The sequence below is a fragment of the Delphinus delphis genome, chromosome 17 (assembly GCF_949987515.2).
Source record: "Delphinus delphis chromosome 17, mDelDel1.2, whole genome shotgun sequence".
NCBI lineage: Eukaryota > Metazoa > Chordata > Mammalia > Artiodactyla > Delphinidae > Delphinus > Delphinus delphis.
Genome location: NC_082699.1, coordinates 56054242 through 56070672, shown reverse-complemented (window position 1 = coordinate 56070672; position 16431 = coordinate 56054242). Strand labels below are relative to the sequence as shown.

Below are 16431 nucleotides of genomic sequence, written 5' to 3'. Positions count from 1 at the left end.
TACATCATTTGCCACCTTCTGAAATTATCTCGCTCATTTGTTTATGTTACCTTCTTTATTTGTAAGACCACAGATCTTGTATGTGTTGATTACAATTATATTTCCAACCCTTAGCATCAGTGTTTGTCATATAGTAAGTGCTCAATTAATAATTGTTGCGTATACTTAATCTTTTCAGTACTAAGGGGTGATTCTCACTGGCTTTATACTAGAATTAATCCATATTGCCTACCTTCAAATGACCATAGTAATGTCATATAGGATTAACAGTGATTTATATTTACGAAATATCTCCTTTAGTATTTAAGAAATTAATTATCTCAATTAATTAGTTTAATGGAATCTTTCTAGTTGGCACATCTTAGTCCTCCATTTCTCATACCTCCTGATAACATGTGAAATGTGTTGCAGATATATGTAACTTCATTTACTAGATTGCTCCATAAGCCACAGAGTCATACTGTGTAAATCATGTTTAAATAGTGAGCAATATTAAGTTACCACAGTCAGGAAGGTCCGTGTGATTCCCTTATAACCAGTGAAGCTATTTTCATTCTCTGGTGGCAAATGAGTCTTTGGTGCACTTGCTTTCTATTTCTAGTTCACTGTCTTGGCTTATCTACAGTTATGCTTCATGAGAATAAGCACTGAGGCTGTCAGGAATATCCTCTTAGTTCCACCTCTGTTAAATTGCCATTTTTGCTCCACCTAATGTACATTGTGTTTCCTAGCTGCTGCTTCTGTAACATCTTCAATTCTATCTTTCTCAATTCCTGAAGGTGAATTCAGGTTAAAAACTATAGTTCCATAGTAGCTATTACTTGCTTTTACGACACTCTCTTACTCAAATTATCTTTGATGTTCCTGAGAAAGATGGAAAGTTTATCCTTTTCATTGTCTGTTTCATCTTCTTTCCTCTCACACTTTTCGTGATGTCCTTGTTGTGTTGCTTCTCATCTGTTGGATTTTTTAAGGACCGTTCTCCAAACTCTGTTCTTTAGTCTTTCACAACCATTCATGTATTATACTCTCATTACATTTAGAAATGTGTGCAGCCTGTCAGAAATAATTTAAACTTTTCCTAATGGATGTTTATGCTCCTTGAATCGGGGAATTGAAGAGAATCAAATTGTAAATCAAAATCTGGCATAAAACATGCTACTGTACTGCAAATATAATTGTACCAAATCCAAGTTTTGTTTTTTTTTTTCATTGAATTGCTGTCTGAACCAAACCAACCAACAAGCAAACAAAAGTAAAGATAACCTGGATAACTGCATTTTCTGAAAGTAATGAAGTAAATTTTTAAAACATGAGTTTTAAAATTATACAGGTATGTTATATGTCTGTCTTTACTCAATTCAGATATGAAAAAAACAGCTGGCTTGACTAGTAAACAGTCACCCCTATGAAGAGAGGAAATAAGGCATTGATGGGGAAAAATTAAAGAAAATTCATTCCAAAGCTGGTGGAGAAATGAGAACTATACGGGATAGAACCCAACTTGTTCATGTTAGAATCCAAAAAAATTGGATTACACAGTAATGTTGCCAAGCCCATTCTATTCATTCATGGGCACAATGATAAAATAAATGTGAATTCATATTTTTATGCTATGGCAGGTGGTCATCTACTAAAAGTGATGGCTAGCTCCCAAATATCCTAGGAAAAGTGAGTTTTAGGAAATAAAGGAGGAGAATGTAAGATAAAGGGTTTTTGCATCACTGTGTCTACACCTGCTGATTACATGTGCAAGGATGGATATTCCAATCTCCCCTACCTGTCCCCTAGAATGAATGACTGCCAAGCACTGAGAGAAGAAATCACCTCCTCCAACACACACACGCACACACACACACACACACACACACACACACACACACACACACACACACCAGCTGTCTAGTTTGCCTTCCTATGAAGAAAAGTGTAAGCTTTGAAGAACGGGAAAGATATGTCATATACTGGTTATTAGGAAACCTTATTCTAAAACTGTCTTTCATGATGTAATAGTCTTTTGAGAGTATTTTACCTTGGCTTTATAACACACACCTAGTATTGAAATTGTTAGGTATGTAGGGGTGGTATTCCTTTGTTGAATTAAATCAGCAAAACTACTTTGCTGGAAATCTTCAAAAGATTAGAGAGCAAGAGAGTTATTTCATCTATTAATTGTGACCAGTATCTGGGGCATAGTTTAAAATTTTTGCTTTAAGGAGATTATGTAGTGCTACCTTTGTGACTAGATATGTGGTGACTATATATCCAAAGTACAGCCTGTTTTCTATCTATCAGTTGGAGCAGACCTCCAGAGCCTTATAGAAGTATGCATTATAATGAGAGCTAATCATTAAATGTACAATATTGTGAAATTACATTAAAATAGTGCTTGTTCTATGAATTGAAACTGTGAAATCTTCCATTGAATGTGAAATGCTGAAAATATGTTAAATGGAAAAAGTATATCAATTGCTTTAAAGTCTTTCTGTTTTGTAACTATACTGTATTGATACATACATGTGTTATGCTGTGACCAGCACTGTCAGCTCAGCAGCCATTATGGTTATTATTGTCTATTTTTGGAGAATCAAAATTATATGCAGTTTACAGTTGATTTTACTAATATATGCAAGCTGATTGGAATAGCTTATTTTGGAATTACACTATTCTATGATTGACTTCTCTATGCATAAAATAACTATTTCACTTGTGCTTAAAAAGTTAGCAAGGCAAAAAGTCACGAATATTGTATACAAGTAGACATTTTGGGGGGTCCCAATTCAGTGAAAATGTTTACTACTTAAAAGCTTTTTAAATTTTTTTTGTTGTCTTCTGTAATTCAGGTTATCTGGAATGAATATACCACCACCAATTATCAGCAACAAAAACTGGCTCAGACTGCATTTTGTTACAGACAGCAATCACCGATACCGTGGATTTAGTGCTCCATATCAAGGTATATTTAATGAATACCTCTGCCTCTTTTGATGTGTAAAATGATTTTGGTATACACAACTGCATTTTATCATAGAGGCAAAATATCTTTGGCATTACCCCATGGTAATTTGAATAAGCAAAAATGGTCATTTTCTTGCTGAGGCAATATTGTGATCATAACTAAATTACAGTATAAAAGTTAGTTGAGTTTTGTAGTACACTGTCCAGAATAAAGAATATTGTTAACCTCTAAAAGGTAATGTGTAATAGGTGTAATATTTACCTTTAATAAAGTGCTTCCGTAGTTGAACATACTACCTAAATATGTACCACAAAACACTGCAGAAAACTGCAGTTGTAAATAGGCTCTTCATCAGTTGAAATCCATTTCCATATACAGTGTTTTTGCAAATGTTACTTTCATTAACTTCGTTAGTATTATTATTTACAGGTATAAGTTTTGAATAAGTGAGATATAGTATTTGATATATTAACTTGAAAAAACTCTTTGTTTAGAATTTGATTATTATGAAGATGGAGTATTAATAAAAATGTAGGTTCTACAATGTTTAGTAATATTATGTGGGTTTGGTGCACTTATTCTCAGACTACTTGTGTTAATAATTCATTTCATTCTTAGCAGTATATTAGCTACTGTTCAGAGAATAGTGAATATTGCCACAGTTAAATATTTCCATTTATGTTTTTTTTAGTGCTTTCCTTTTTAATAATCTTCAGCTGAAGCACTTTGTAAATTGAATATGATGACTTTAGGCAGCTTATAGTTAATACCTAAAATAGTATTAGACTACATATTGTTTTCTGGAATACAAATTTCAACAATTTATACTTTGGAGACCAGTAACCTTTCTACAGATGCCCTATCGATACGTTTCTCACAGTAATAGCAACAGATTATTGTGATTGTATTTGTAAGATTGTATTGGGTATCACTGTAATAAAAATTCCTAAGATTGTAACTTAAAAGTGAAGATTTTAGACAAAGTCCACTGTAGAAAAACCTATAATTTCTATTTGTAAAGTAGTTAATTCGAATGGAAAAATGAATGCAAATTTGTTTTTAAAGCTATGCATTGTATTAACATCTCTCATGATAGAATATATTGTCTATCATATCTGTTATCATCATAAAACATTATATTTTAAAAGTAAAATGTTTATAAAGAAATTTATTTTCCTTTATTTTATTAAAAATAACTGGGCATAGTAACTCGAATCTTACCAGTTTCAACCAGTGTCACTTTTAAATTTGCAATTATATTTTACTGAGTTTCCATTTAAATTTCTAAAATTTTTGTGTAGTTCAGAAATAGGAATTTTTATTGAAAATAATTAGCTGTTGTAGAGCCTCTTTATCTCTGGGTTCACCCCTTTCCTTGTGGAGTTTTCCACTCACATAATTTTATGGCTCTGATTCCCTCTTCAATGAATTAAGGCAGATGGCATGGCAGAAATTCAAAAGACTATCATCTTTGACTCATGTGGTGATCCTTTCTGTTTGATTCATGGAATCTTTCAGTAAGATGTCTTCTACTCTTTATCTGAATAGAAATGAAGTAGCACTTATTTTATATTTAAATGTACAGCCTGGAGAGAAAAAAACAAACATAGGTCTCTTATCTTAAAAAATAAAATGGTATTTTGTTTGTTTTATGCAGTATGGTTTCATGAAACTGGTATCTTTAGATATAGGTTGTTTTGCATTATAAGACAGTAGTACAAAGCTGCTAGTAGATTTGTGTGCTTAGTTATCATTTTCAGTATTCTACTCACTAATCTTAAATTGACTTTTATAGTATTTTCAAGATGCAGTTTGATTTTCCTGCATTGCCTGTCTGGTTTTAGCACTGAAGAATAACATATCAATGAATTTACTGTAGTAAAATAGAAAGGAAGTGTTTTATGGGGTATGAATTATTTCTATTTTCAGCAGGAAAAGGAGCTCAAAAGAGGATAATTTTTGGTGTAATCTGTATCTTCACACTGTAGAGGGAATAAAGTGGCCTGAGAAAGTGTAAGCTATAATTTTATAATAAAATCAAGGAAAAGTTTTAATATAAAAACACACCTTTGCACTGTATCCTTTCAAAACTTGCCAGATTCAGGCTTGATTTCTCTAATTGCATTATCTCCAAATAATATTTTACCTAAACATAAGCTCAGTTGGAAAAGCAGTTCTTGAAACTATAAGCAAAGAAATTTGATTAACAAAAACTCTACTAGGCTAACTTAAATAGCTATAAAATTCATAATTCTGACATGCTGAATACATGCCCTGGCATGAACTGATAATCCTGCTTTTTAGATTGTTCTATGCTACCATATAATTTCAGTGGTGTCTAAATTATAACTAATTCAAGATAGAAAATTTTGTAGAATATACTATTCAAAAGTCACAGCCAAGTCTCCATGTAGCACAGCTTCCTAATAACTCAAATACTTATTGAGTACTCAGTAATTATTATTGATTTATCTAGTCTTTTGAGTTCATTTTTAATGTTCTGAGTTTCCAAAGATTGATGACTTTCCCCATAGCATTTCTGTTTAATCTGTATTCTTTATAAAATACCGTGAAAATTAACTGAAAACTCCTAAGGATTCCTAAATACCATTAGCTATTTCTTATGGCTTGTCCCTTAATTGATCCTTAATTGATGGAGTAGGCACATAGACACAGCAACATGCTTTCCTCCATAGGACCTCCTTTCAGTTGTGTTATAGTCTGGCTTATTTTTTTAGATATAATAACTTAAATCAGGTTAAGTAGAGGTTGAGGATAACACATTAACAAATATAGTATGTTCTGACTCAAAAGTACTGAGAAAAATCATGATTTAAATGAAATGACTTTGATACAGAATATGTTTTCCCTCCCCCAGATCCCACATTGAAAATATTCACATGTATCTAAAATAAATAAAGCAGCTCCTGCCCCCACCAAGTTTATTTATACTGGAAATCTCTTCTTTTAAAACTCTATTCTTATCTCTTCTATGCTTTAAAATTTTTCAATTCTCCCCCAAAGAAAATCACTTCAATGTCATTTTACTATATTAGTCTTTGATTTTAAATGAGATTCCTACATTCAAGTTCCATTAAGTCTCTTCTAATGAGAACTTGAATAGTGCTACTTCACACATAAATAGTATAACTTTTCATTAATTGTGGTATTTGGAAGTTCCCTATTTATTGAAATCCCTATATTATTGTCACTTGATCTTTATTATAAACCTAAAATCTATTATTTTCCATTTACATGAATAATTGATCAAGTTTTCTTAATTTCTAAATTGGAAGGAGATTTTCAGATGACAACTGTCCAATAGAGAAAATTTTACCTTTAGATCGTGTTTATTAAAAAGTATTATTTTTATCCATAAAGATCAGTTATTCAAGTGTGAAAATTATTACATTTTTCATTTTAAGTTATTCAGCATATCATACATTTTTAATGTGCAAAGATACTACAGCTGTAGTTATTTATAAAATTGTTTTTGACATGTAAGTTTAGGAATTACAGCATTTAATTGATTCCAAATATCTAAGTATATGAATTTTCCTATATTATAGATTAAGCTTTCTAAATCCTTATAGATTTTATCACATTTTGATTTTTCTCTTATCTTTCATAATTTTGTTGATATGATTCTTATGCAGGTTAACATTTTAGAGACAGTTGCAATTTAACAAAGGTATGTCAATAGTAATACTGTGTATTTTCAATTTATGTAGAAAAATATTTCATATAGGGTCTAAAAGAGATTATCATTTTAGGATCAGCTGTGCCTCTTTTTGGTAAGAAAAACATTTAATGGACAAAACTTTCAAATCGTATTGAAAATTCACTGTCATAAACCCCAGTTACACAGAGGCCCTTGCTTGACATTTTAGACGCACATAATTTAAGTGGGAAATAACTTCAGACTAGTTACTCTGTTTTTTACAGTTGGAAATGTTTTGACATAAACGTGTGTGCACTGTTACTGAACAAAAATAAATAAGATTATCAGGGATGCAACGTAATATAGTGGGAAAGAATAGGATTTGGGGGTCAGAAGATGAGCGTTGAACTGCGAAGTTACTAACTGCTGTCTAAGTTGTCTTGAGCCTTGGTTTCCCAAAGAGTAAAAATAGTCACAGTGGCTAGACATGTTATTGTTGTGCAAATCAAAAGGCATTAAGATTTCTTATAGTAAAATTCAGACATGCAGTCAGTAAAGATGCTGTTTTATGAAAGAGACAATCAACCATATGCAATGAGTGAGAAACACACTGTCTAACAATGAGGTACAAATAGTTAAAAAATTGTGACCAAACATAACATTTAAATCCAGGAATCACAATTAAAAGGAAAATGTGGACTTCCCTGGTGGCGCAGTGGTTGAGAGTCCGCATGCCGACGCAGGGGACACGGGTTCGTGCCCCGGTCCGGGAAGATCCCACATGCCGCGGGGCGGCTGGGCCCGTTAGCCATGGCCGCTGAGCCTGCGCGTCCGGAGCCTGTGCTCCGCAACGGGAGAGGCCACAACAGTGAGAGGCCCGCATACCACCAAAAAAAAAAAAAAAAAATGGAAAATGTTAGGTTTTGTATTTCTCACTGTCACAAATGAGGGTGTCCATATTTCTCCAGGAAAAAAGCACTTATCCTTAGAACCGAAATTTAAAATAGGATTTTTGTTAGAACTGTAACTGAGAAACAGTTTCCTCTGTATAGCAGAATTTTAAAAATCACAAATAAAATCCAAGTTTAAAAATAGAGCACAGCATCAAAGCAATCTGTTTAATTACAGTTTTTTCTAATTTTGTTTAGACACCGTTTTGTTTCTTATTGTACCTCATATTTACATTGTTTAAAAAAAGGGAGGGAATCATATTTCACTATCTAATCATGAAATCTCTCCTGTAATTTTATAACTATCAATGTGAGTCATGTTTATGATTTCACAGTTGTAGGTGGGAGTGTGATATAATAAGAGAAGATCAAACTTTTTGGTTTGGACAGTTTAGGTATAGTTTACTTTCATGGGAATGTAGCACATGGCCCAATGGGCTATTTCTGATAAAGACAGTGGACACAGCTTTGTCAGCACAGTTTAAGAAATATTCAGTGAATATATGCATATATATAATAGAAGGTATTATTATTTTTTTAATTAATTAATTAATTATGGCTGCGTTGGGTCTTCGTTGCTGTGCACGGGCTTTCTCTAGTTGCAGCGAACGGGGGCTACTCTTCGTTGTGGCGTGCAGTCTTCTCATTGCAGTGGCTTCTCTTGTTGCAGAGCACAGGCTCTAGGCACGTGGGCTCAGTAGCTGTGGGACACGGGCTCTAGAGCACAGGCTCAGTATTTGTGGCGCACGGGCCTAGTTGCTCTGAGGTATGTGGGATCTTCCCGGACCAGGGATCGAACCCGTGTCCCCTGCATTGGCAGGATTATTCTTGACCACTGCACCACCAGGGAAGTCCCTATTATTTAAATTTTAATTGAGTACATTTTGGGGGAAAATTCATAAGCAAATTTGAATCCTTATCTCAAAATAATCCCCTTTTCATACATGGACAAACTGCAGTATTTTAAGCTTATAAAGTAAGCTAGTTATTTTCATTTACTGAGTTTTAAGAGGATAGGAGGTTGAGTTCTATTGGCCTGTAGTGTTTGAAAATAATTCCTAATCTTGTACTTTATTTCCTTTTGATTTTAATAACAATATAACCTTTTTATCTTTAAGTATCCTTTAATGCTAAATAATTACTTTATCTTGAAATACTTAAACATTTTTGTGGGATTAAAAAAAATAACTTCTTTTACTTTTGTCTTTATAAATCTATCTGGTCTATGAGATTCATCAACTTAACTAGTATAATGTCTACACAACCGATAGAGATAATTAAAAGAAGATATTTAGTAATCAAAATGGTCTAAGAGTAACCATTGGTCTATCTAAAGCAACCATTAAAAACTCCCTGATATTTTTAGTTTTTTAAGGAACCTCCATACTATTCTCCATAGTGGCTGTATCAATTTACATTCCCACCAACTGTGCAAGAGGGTTCCCTTTTCTCCACACCCTCTCCAGCATTTATTGTTTGCAGATTTTTTGATGATGGCCATTCTGACCGGTGTGAAGTGATAGACTCTGTCATACAGAGTGAAGTAAGTCAGAAAGAAAAACAAATACCATATGCTAACACATATATATGGAATCTAAAAAAATATGGTTCTGATGAACCTAGGGGCAGGGCAGGAATAAAGATGCAGATGTAGAGAATAGACTTGAGGACATGGGGTGGGGGAAGGGTAAGCTGGGACGAAGTGAGAGAGTAGCATGGACATATATACACTACCAAATGTAAAATAGATAGCTAGTGGGAAGCAGCCACATAGCACAGGGAGATCAGCTCGGTGCTTTGTGACCACCTAGAGGGGTGGGATAGGGAGGGTGGGAGGGAGACACAAGAGGGAGGATATATGGGGATATATGTATACGGATAGCTGATTCACTTTGTTATACAGCAGAAACTAACACACCATTGTAAAGCAATTATATTCCAATAAAGATGTTAAAAAAATGAATAAATAAATAAATAGGGTAGCTACCAGGAAAAAAAAAAAACTCTTTGATAGCATTTTCTTGTGTGATGTAAATGTATATTTCATAGTTGTGCCAATATAAAATTTAAGGCCTTTTATCATATTAGTTGATAATGATGTTAGAATTAAATTCTTCCATAGCTAACTATATTTATATTTTCATTCCAATCCTTAAAATTTATTTTCCAGTCTTATATATCTCCCAGCCCAAAATTTTGTTCGTAAATTGTGGATATGTTTAACAGTAACTGGGTAGTTATCATTTCATTTCAAAAGAAATTTGAAGTATGTAAAGAAATAGTCACATAAACTTAAATAGTGGATTGAAGTATGTAAAGAAATAGTCACATAAACTTAAATAGTGGATTGAGATTCTGTTATAAAAATTTCATTATTTTCTGAGGAATTGAATCAGTCTCCATAACCTTGATACTTGAGGGACTCTGACTTATAGTCAAAAAGGAAAATATTATAGATTGTTATTTAAAAAAAGGTCTATAATGCTTACATTTGCTAAGTGTTCTTTCTTAATGTGTTTAATTAATATATATAAACCCATTATTGCTATATCTTAAAAAGTGAAAGGCAAATTATATTAACCTTATTTTAAAATCTCATGGAATTTGTGAAAATCAAGAAATATCTTAGTAAAATAAACGTGATTTAGATTACTTTCTTCAAATACAGCAACTGCTATTAACAGGAGATAATTGATCAAATATCCAGTTTTAATATAGATCATTTAAAACATCTAGTAGGTTTAAAATGTAGTACTTGATGAATATAAAACTGAAAAAAAATATTTTTGTTTATTATTTTAATTTGGATCACACATGCCTACTGGTGATGGAATAAACTTAAAATTTGACAGTCTCTTCTGGGATAAAAGTCTCTTTTGTGTTAACTTAGCTTCCTTGGGGCAAACGTTCAAACTTTCAGGGCTTAGGTCACCTCCTTCCTTTTTAAAGAAAGCTTCTAGTTATAAGTGATATTCTATGAGGCCTAATAGTAATGGGGTGAAACCTACTAGTTATATGTAAACCGTTGTTCTCATTCATGAAAATTAGCTGGTTTCAGTGGAGACACCATTTCTTGGTACCTGAGAATCCTGTAGACATTACTGCTGGTGTCCACAAGGCAACTTATAGTTTGCAGTTTTAGCATCGTCAGTGGTGCACCTTTCTGACTCGACTCCATGATACTTTTTGCTGGGTCTTCCATTCACTCTTTAGCTAGAACTCTTTAAACCACATATTCTACAATAAATTTTATTTTTCTCTTACCATCATAGCCCCATGACAGGTTCCTGGCTCTCTGTTAACTCACTCATATGTGTCTGCCACCCAAAACCCATCCTTCAACAAAATGCAAAACTGCCATCTTGGACATATATTATTCTTGATGCTCTACTGAATGTGGGTATGTATTTAAGGTGCTTACATTTTTCCATAAATCAATGCTGTAAGACTTCAGAATTAATTCCTTTAGCAAATGGGGTTTAACAAATCTATATAAAAGTTTGTACTGTCCCTCACTAACCTAAAACCTCCATGAGAGTTTTTATATGAAGGTGCAGCTTAGACTTCTCGTTACTATCAGATGGTGGGAGAACTTTTCTCTTGTCATGTCCTGAGTTTTCACTAATCATGACTTTTTGTAAAGCTCTATTAACTTAGTCTTCCAGGCTTGCCTTTTGATCTGAAAAAGGAACTGTTTGAAATTTATATTCCATAATCTCTCTCAATATAGCATGACTCTCAAGATTAATATCTGGGTTGGACTTTAAAAAATGTAATTTTCAGTCAAGGTTGTACAAGAACTCTCCCAAATTAGAGGAATCCAAGGTAATCAAAGAATAAGGGAAGTCCACAGAATCAAGATTAATAGTAACAAGAAAAACAAATGTTTAAGATGTTCAAAACATCCTACCTTTTATTAAGTGAGAAACTGATATCCTCAAGGAAATATACATATTATGTTTCCTACATAAGCCTAAAATCTATTCTGTATTGATTTAATAATGTTCAACATTATTGAACATTTACAGCTGCAGTTATTTTTTTAAATACATTGTCTACAATATTTACTGTCTTCATTATCCCAACTAACTTTGGGTTAGCACTTTCCTTTCAGTTAATGTGATTTCTATCCAATACTTTAAATTACTATAATGTAATGAATTAATGAATAATACTTTTTTAGTCTCTACTTGTATGAATTTCTTGTATTTTCAAGTATACAAAAAATTAACATGAAGTATTACAAAAAATTGCCATTGTTTTATTAGTTTTTTCTTTTTTTGCCATTCTTTTATGGTGGTACCTCATGGTGATTCAATACTATTCAATTTAGCATTCATTTGTATATGAATATATATGATAGGGTTTTACTCACAATAAGGAGTCTTAAATGTTCACATTTACTATCTCTAGTGAGGGCAGTTTTGTTACATCACCTAAAGAATAGCACATAACAAAAAATAATTGATGAATTAGTGTTTAATAAACAAAATTCACTGTCTTATAATTCTGTTGAGATGACAAATATATTGAACAAGTAATTTTATTTTTAGTAATGATTCAATAATTGCTCAAAATGACCTCCAAAGGGCTTCAATCAAGCACAGCAGGTACAAGTAGTCAAAAACACTGTATGTGATTGATTCCTCCATATTGGTATGAAAATGGAGTTTGAGACAATAAGCCTATAGACTTTAATTATTACATTTATTTCATAGGCAGTTTTACCATGCCATTTGAAAATGACATCATGAAATTAAAATCCCTAGACTCTTAAATTCAAATTCAAAGATACCCAGAAATAGCTAAAGGCAATTTAGGAAAAGTTTGTTTAAATGACAAAGATATTATTAACCTAGGATTTTCCTGAAGTTTAGAGTTGTATGGTAATAGTTATGCGGAGGTCAATTTTTTTTTTTTTAACATCTTTATTGGAGTATAATTGCTTTACAATGGTTTGTTAGTTTCTGCTGTATGACAAAGCAGATCAGCCAATTTTGTGGCCCAAAATGCTTTGGAAGCACTGGGTTAAACAAATTTAAACTGAATTATTTTATTTAAGCAGATAAGCCCTTTTAGCATATTTTGGAACTATGACTCCTCGGGACACATTTTGGGAAATGATCCTATAAGTTATGATAGAAAGGATTGACTTTATCTGTCAATAAATTTACCATTACTTAGCCTGTTCTTTTCTTCAGTTATTTAATTAACTTGTTATAAATAAGGCAGGCCAATTGCTAATGTTGTTTAATTAAACTAAAATGATTTTTTAAATTAAAGCTCCCATTAGAGATGTATTATAGCACATTTATTTATTTGTTTATTTACCTATCCATCCGATTTTGTTCAACAAAAATATTACTGAGCACTTACTCTGTACCAGACACTGCACTAGGCTCTGATATTACACAATCCCTGAATTAAGAGAGTTTTTTGTCTAGTATGTAAATGATGAGTAAATATTCCACTAAGAGAAAAATAATTTCTGAAGTATTATAATTAAGAAAATGTGAGTGCATGTGGGGAGTGAAGGAGAATGCATGGTCCAGGAAAGCTTTCAGACTTGTGTCTCAAGGATGCAGAGTAGTTTTCCGTTAGAATGGACACGTGATAACTATGTGATATAAAACTGTGTTAGTCCACTATGGCTCTACAGATAATTAAAATATTGAAATAGTATTGATTGGTAAATAGCCACTCCCACTAGGCCCAGAGTACCTGCACTGCCTTCCTGACTCCTGAACTGCCGTATCTCCTTCAGGACCCCCTCGATTGTCCTATAATACAGCAAATGGCTAATTGCTGGCATAGCTGGGCACCTTCTGGATACTTCTGTGTTCAACATTCACAATTCAGTTTCTAGTCCCTACCAGCTGTTACTCAGTATTCTCAGTATCACCCCAGACCTTCTGGTTTATGACAAATTCAAAGTGACCAGCAAGTAGCAAAAATTATTACTCTCTATTACTATTGGATGCCTTTTACAATGTATTGTTCAATTAAAAGAATAGCACACCTCTGTGTAAATTAAAATGTATGGACGATATAAATATTCTACCTACTGTATAAAAGCTGGAAAGCAGATTCTGAATTGTTTTATGGTTTTATAATTTGCACCTCTCAAAAAACAGTGACTGTATCTTTTTATCTCTGCATCCCAGAGTTTACCATATTATAGATGCCCAGTATATGCTGAAAGAATGATTGACTGTTGTACATCCAGATGTATGTGTCACAAATTACAAAATATTTGCATATGCATTATTTTATGTAATCCTCACAATATCTATCTATTGCATTATCTCTGTTTTATCAAACAAGAAACAAAGACTCTAGGACAAGTTTGCAGACATGCCTTGCACAAGGACACCCAGGCAAGGTGGCAGTGGGAGCTGTGCACCTCTGGCTAAGCCCTTTGCCTAATGCTGCATCACCCAGGGAAAGGGGCTTATTTGTCTGATTCATTCCGACATCCTATTTGAGCTAGCTGCAGCCCTGTCAAAATAGTGTTAAACCCAATGTCATACTAGGAATTAGCAGAACCAGGTCTCAACCCTTAGAGATTTCTGCTTCTAAGGCCTGTGCTTATTCCGCTATGAACTCCAGTCTTAGTTATACTCAAATTTGCAAATTCACAGGATGGATTTTTTTACTTTTAGAAAAGGCTAAAATTCATTGAGAATCAAATTCAGTGAATAAAATAAATGAATTTGTGAAAATAGACTGTCCTTGACTATAAGTGACATGTTCATAAAACAATGTCAGTTAATAAATTAGTTAACATATGTAAAGCACTTTGAATAGTACCTGACAGATAGTAAGCATTATATAAAATGTTAGCTATTATTACTAATAGCAGCAGTAGCAGGAGAAGCATCATCATCTTTATTGTTTGACTAAAAATGACTTAGAAGGCAATTTCAAGTGTATTATGAGTAATAGGAATATTATGTGAAATAAAAATATCCCAACCTTTCATGGTAATTAGTTGGAGGCTCATTTATATCATTACATAATATAAGTGGTTGGTTGTTAATTAAAAAAAAATCCATTAATACAGATTTCAATACAGTAGATATTATAATGAAAATTACTCAGAGTAAAAATATATCAGATATTTAACAGTCAAACATCTTATGAATTAAACATGTTAAATATCAGCAGAGTATATTCCTTGTTACTATATGTGTATGGGGTGAAACAGACAAAATAGTCTGCTGTTACAGGCTTATTTATCCTTTTATTAGATCAGGTACTACTGATTGTTATTAGAAAATCCGAGAAGAAATCTGTAGCTATAAAACAGCTTAAGATGAAAGAAGTATAATAACCCTTATTAGGAAAGGCAATGAGTTCATAATACCCCATATATTTTTGTTGGAAAAGGTCAAATTAAAACATTATACTATTGGTCTAACAAGGAAACAACCATTTTGCATTGTTATATGCTCTCTTCCCACAAAAAAATACAAGTACCGTTTAGAGTTTCTATAACTAACATGAGCCTCCAGACTTTGCAGTCATGTACTTCTGTCAAACCTCCAAGCAAATACTTATTTTTCTAGCTTATCAGTATAACAAAAAGCCAGTAAACTCTTTTCTGAAGCAGATTTTTAAATAAGAAATGACAATAAAAACTATGATTCCCAGGGCTATATTTTCCTTCACACAAGTATTGTTCTGGAAAGAGCACTAGACTGGAAGTTGGTAAATCTGGGTACAGACCCATCTCTGTGAACTTGAATGGATTCCTTAACATCTCAGGACCCTGAGGCCATTAGATAATGGAACAATACACTTCTTTCTAGTTCTAAAATTTTTGGCTTAATTTACTGTTCCCAATGCCAGTAACTCATAAAAGTTGCTACAATGATAGCTTAGCTCCACAGTGTTATGTATACATACACACACACACATATACATATATATATATATATATATAATTTTACATTTTCTTGTAGCCACATAAAAAAGTAAAACAGACGAAGTTAATTTTAATTATTTTTAACTAATATGTCCAAAATGTTAACATTTCAACATTTAATCAACATAAAAATGATAATTGAAAAACAGAATGCAAAATATGTCATTAAGTGTCTGAAATCTAAATGCATATTTTACACTCACAGCACAACTCATACTGATTGTTACGTTTTCATTGGGAAGAGTTGATTTTTTTATAGACCAGAAGAAACATTTACTTATACTTAAAATAATAAATACTTTGTTAGCAATTATGATTTACTTAGGCTTCAATATAATTCTATTGTCTGAATTAAATATTCAGATAAACACATTTTAATGTTACATTAGTGTATGCTTCCAATACTTTGCCTACAATACTGTATCCTACACAATGCAGCAGTTAATATGTAGTCTACCTATACAATAAAGTTGCATTTAATGGATGAAATATTTTGTGCTGCCTATTTCTAAATGTAAATTAAAATTAATTACAATGAAATACAAGTGAAAATTCAGTTCTTCAGTCTCACTAGCTACATTTCAAATGCTCAAAAGCCACAGGTGGCTAGTGGCTGCCATATTGGACTGTACAGCCTCCACAGTCTTCTTTTGGCAGCTGTTAGTGTTCTGCAATTATAAAAAATGTAGGAAATCTGTTCAAAAATCACAGTAAATACAATGAGAGAACATGATATAGTGTCATTTTTATCATTTTTCCTCAACTTTTTGTTGTTATTATCCACCAATATCTGCCTTATCTCAGAACTTTAGAGTCCATAATTAATTTTTAAAATTATGATTTCTCTCCCCACCATATGAACTTTTAAATAAATACATAAAAGCATTTAACAAAATTCCATCTTTTCCTATTTAGTACTTTTAGAAGCATTAAT

General features: G+C 32.5%; 1 protein-coding gene across 3 annotated transcripts in view; it reads left to right on the top strand.

Moving 5' to 3' along the window:
- CSMD3 (CUB and Sushi multiple domains 3) overlaps positions 1-16431 on the top strand; it is a 1080105-nt gene that overhangs the window by 347047 nt on the left and 716627 nt on the right. For all 3 annotated transcript variants that reach the window (XM_060035246.1, XM_060035245.1, XM_060035244.1), the window contains exon 6: positions 2844-2956. In XM_060035246.1, the coding sequence (XP_059891229.1) occupies positions 2844-2956 (113 nt within the window). The remainder of the gene's footprint in view (positions 1-2843; positions 2957-16431) is intronic.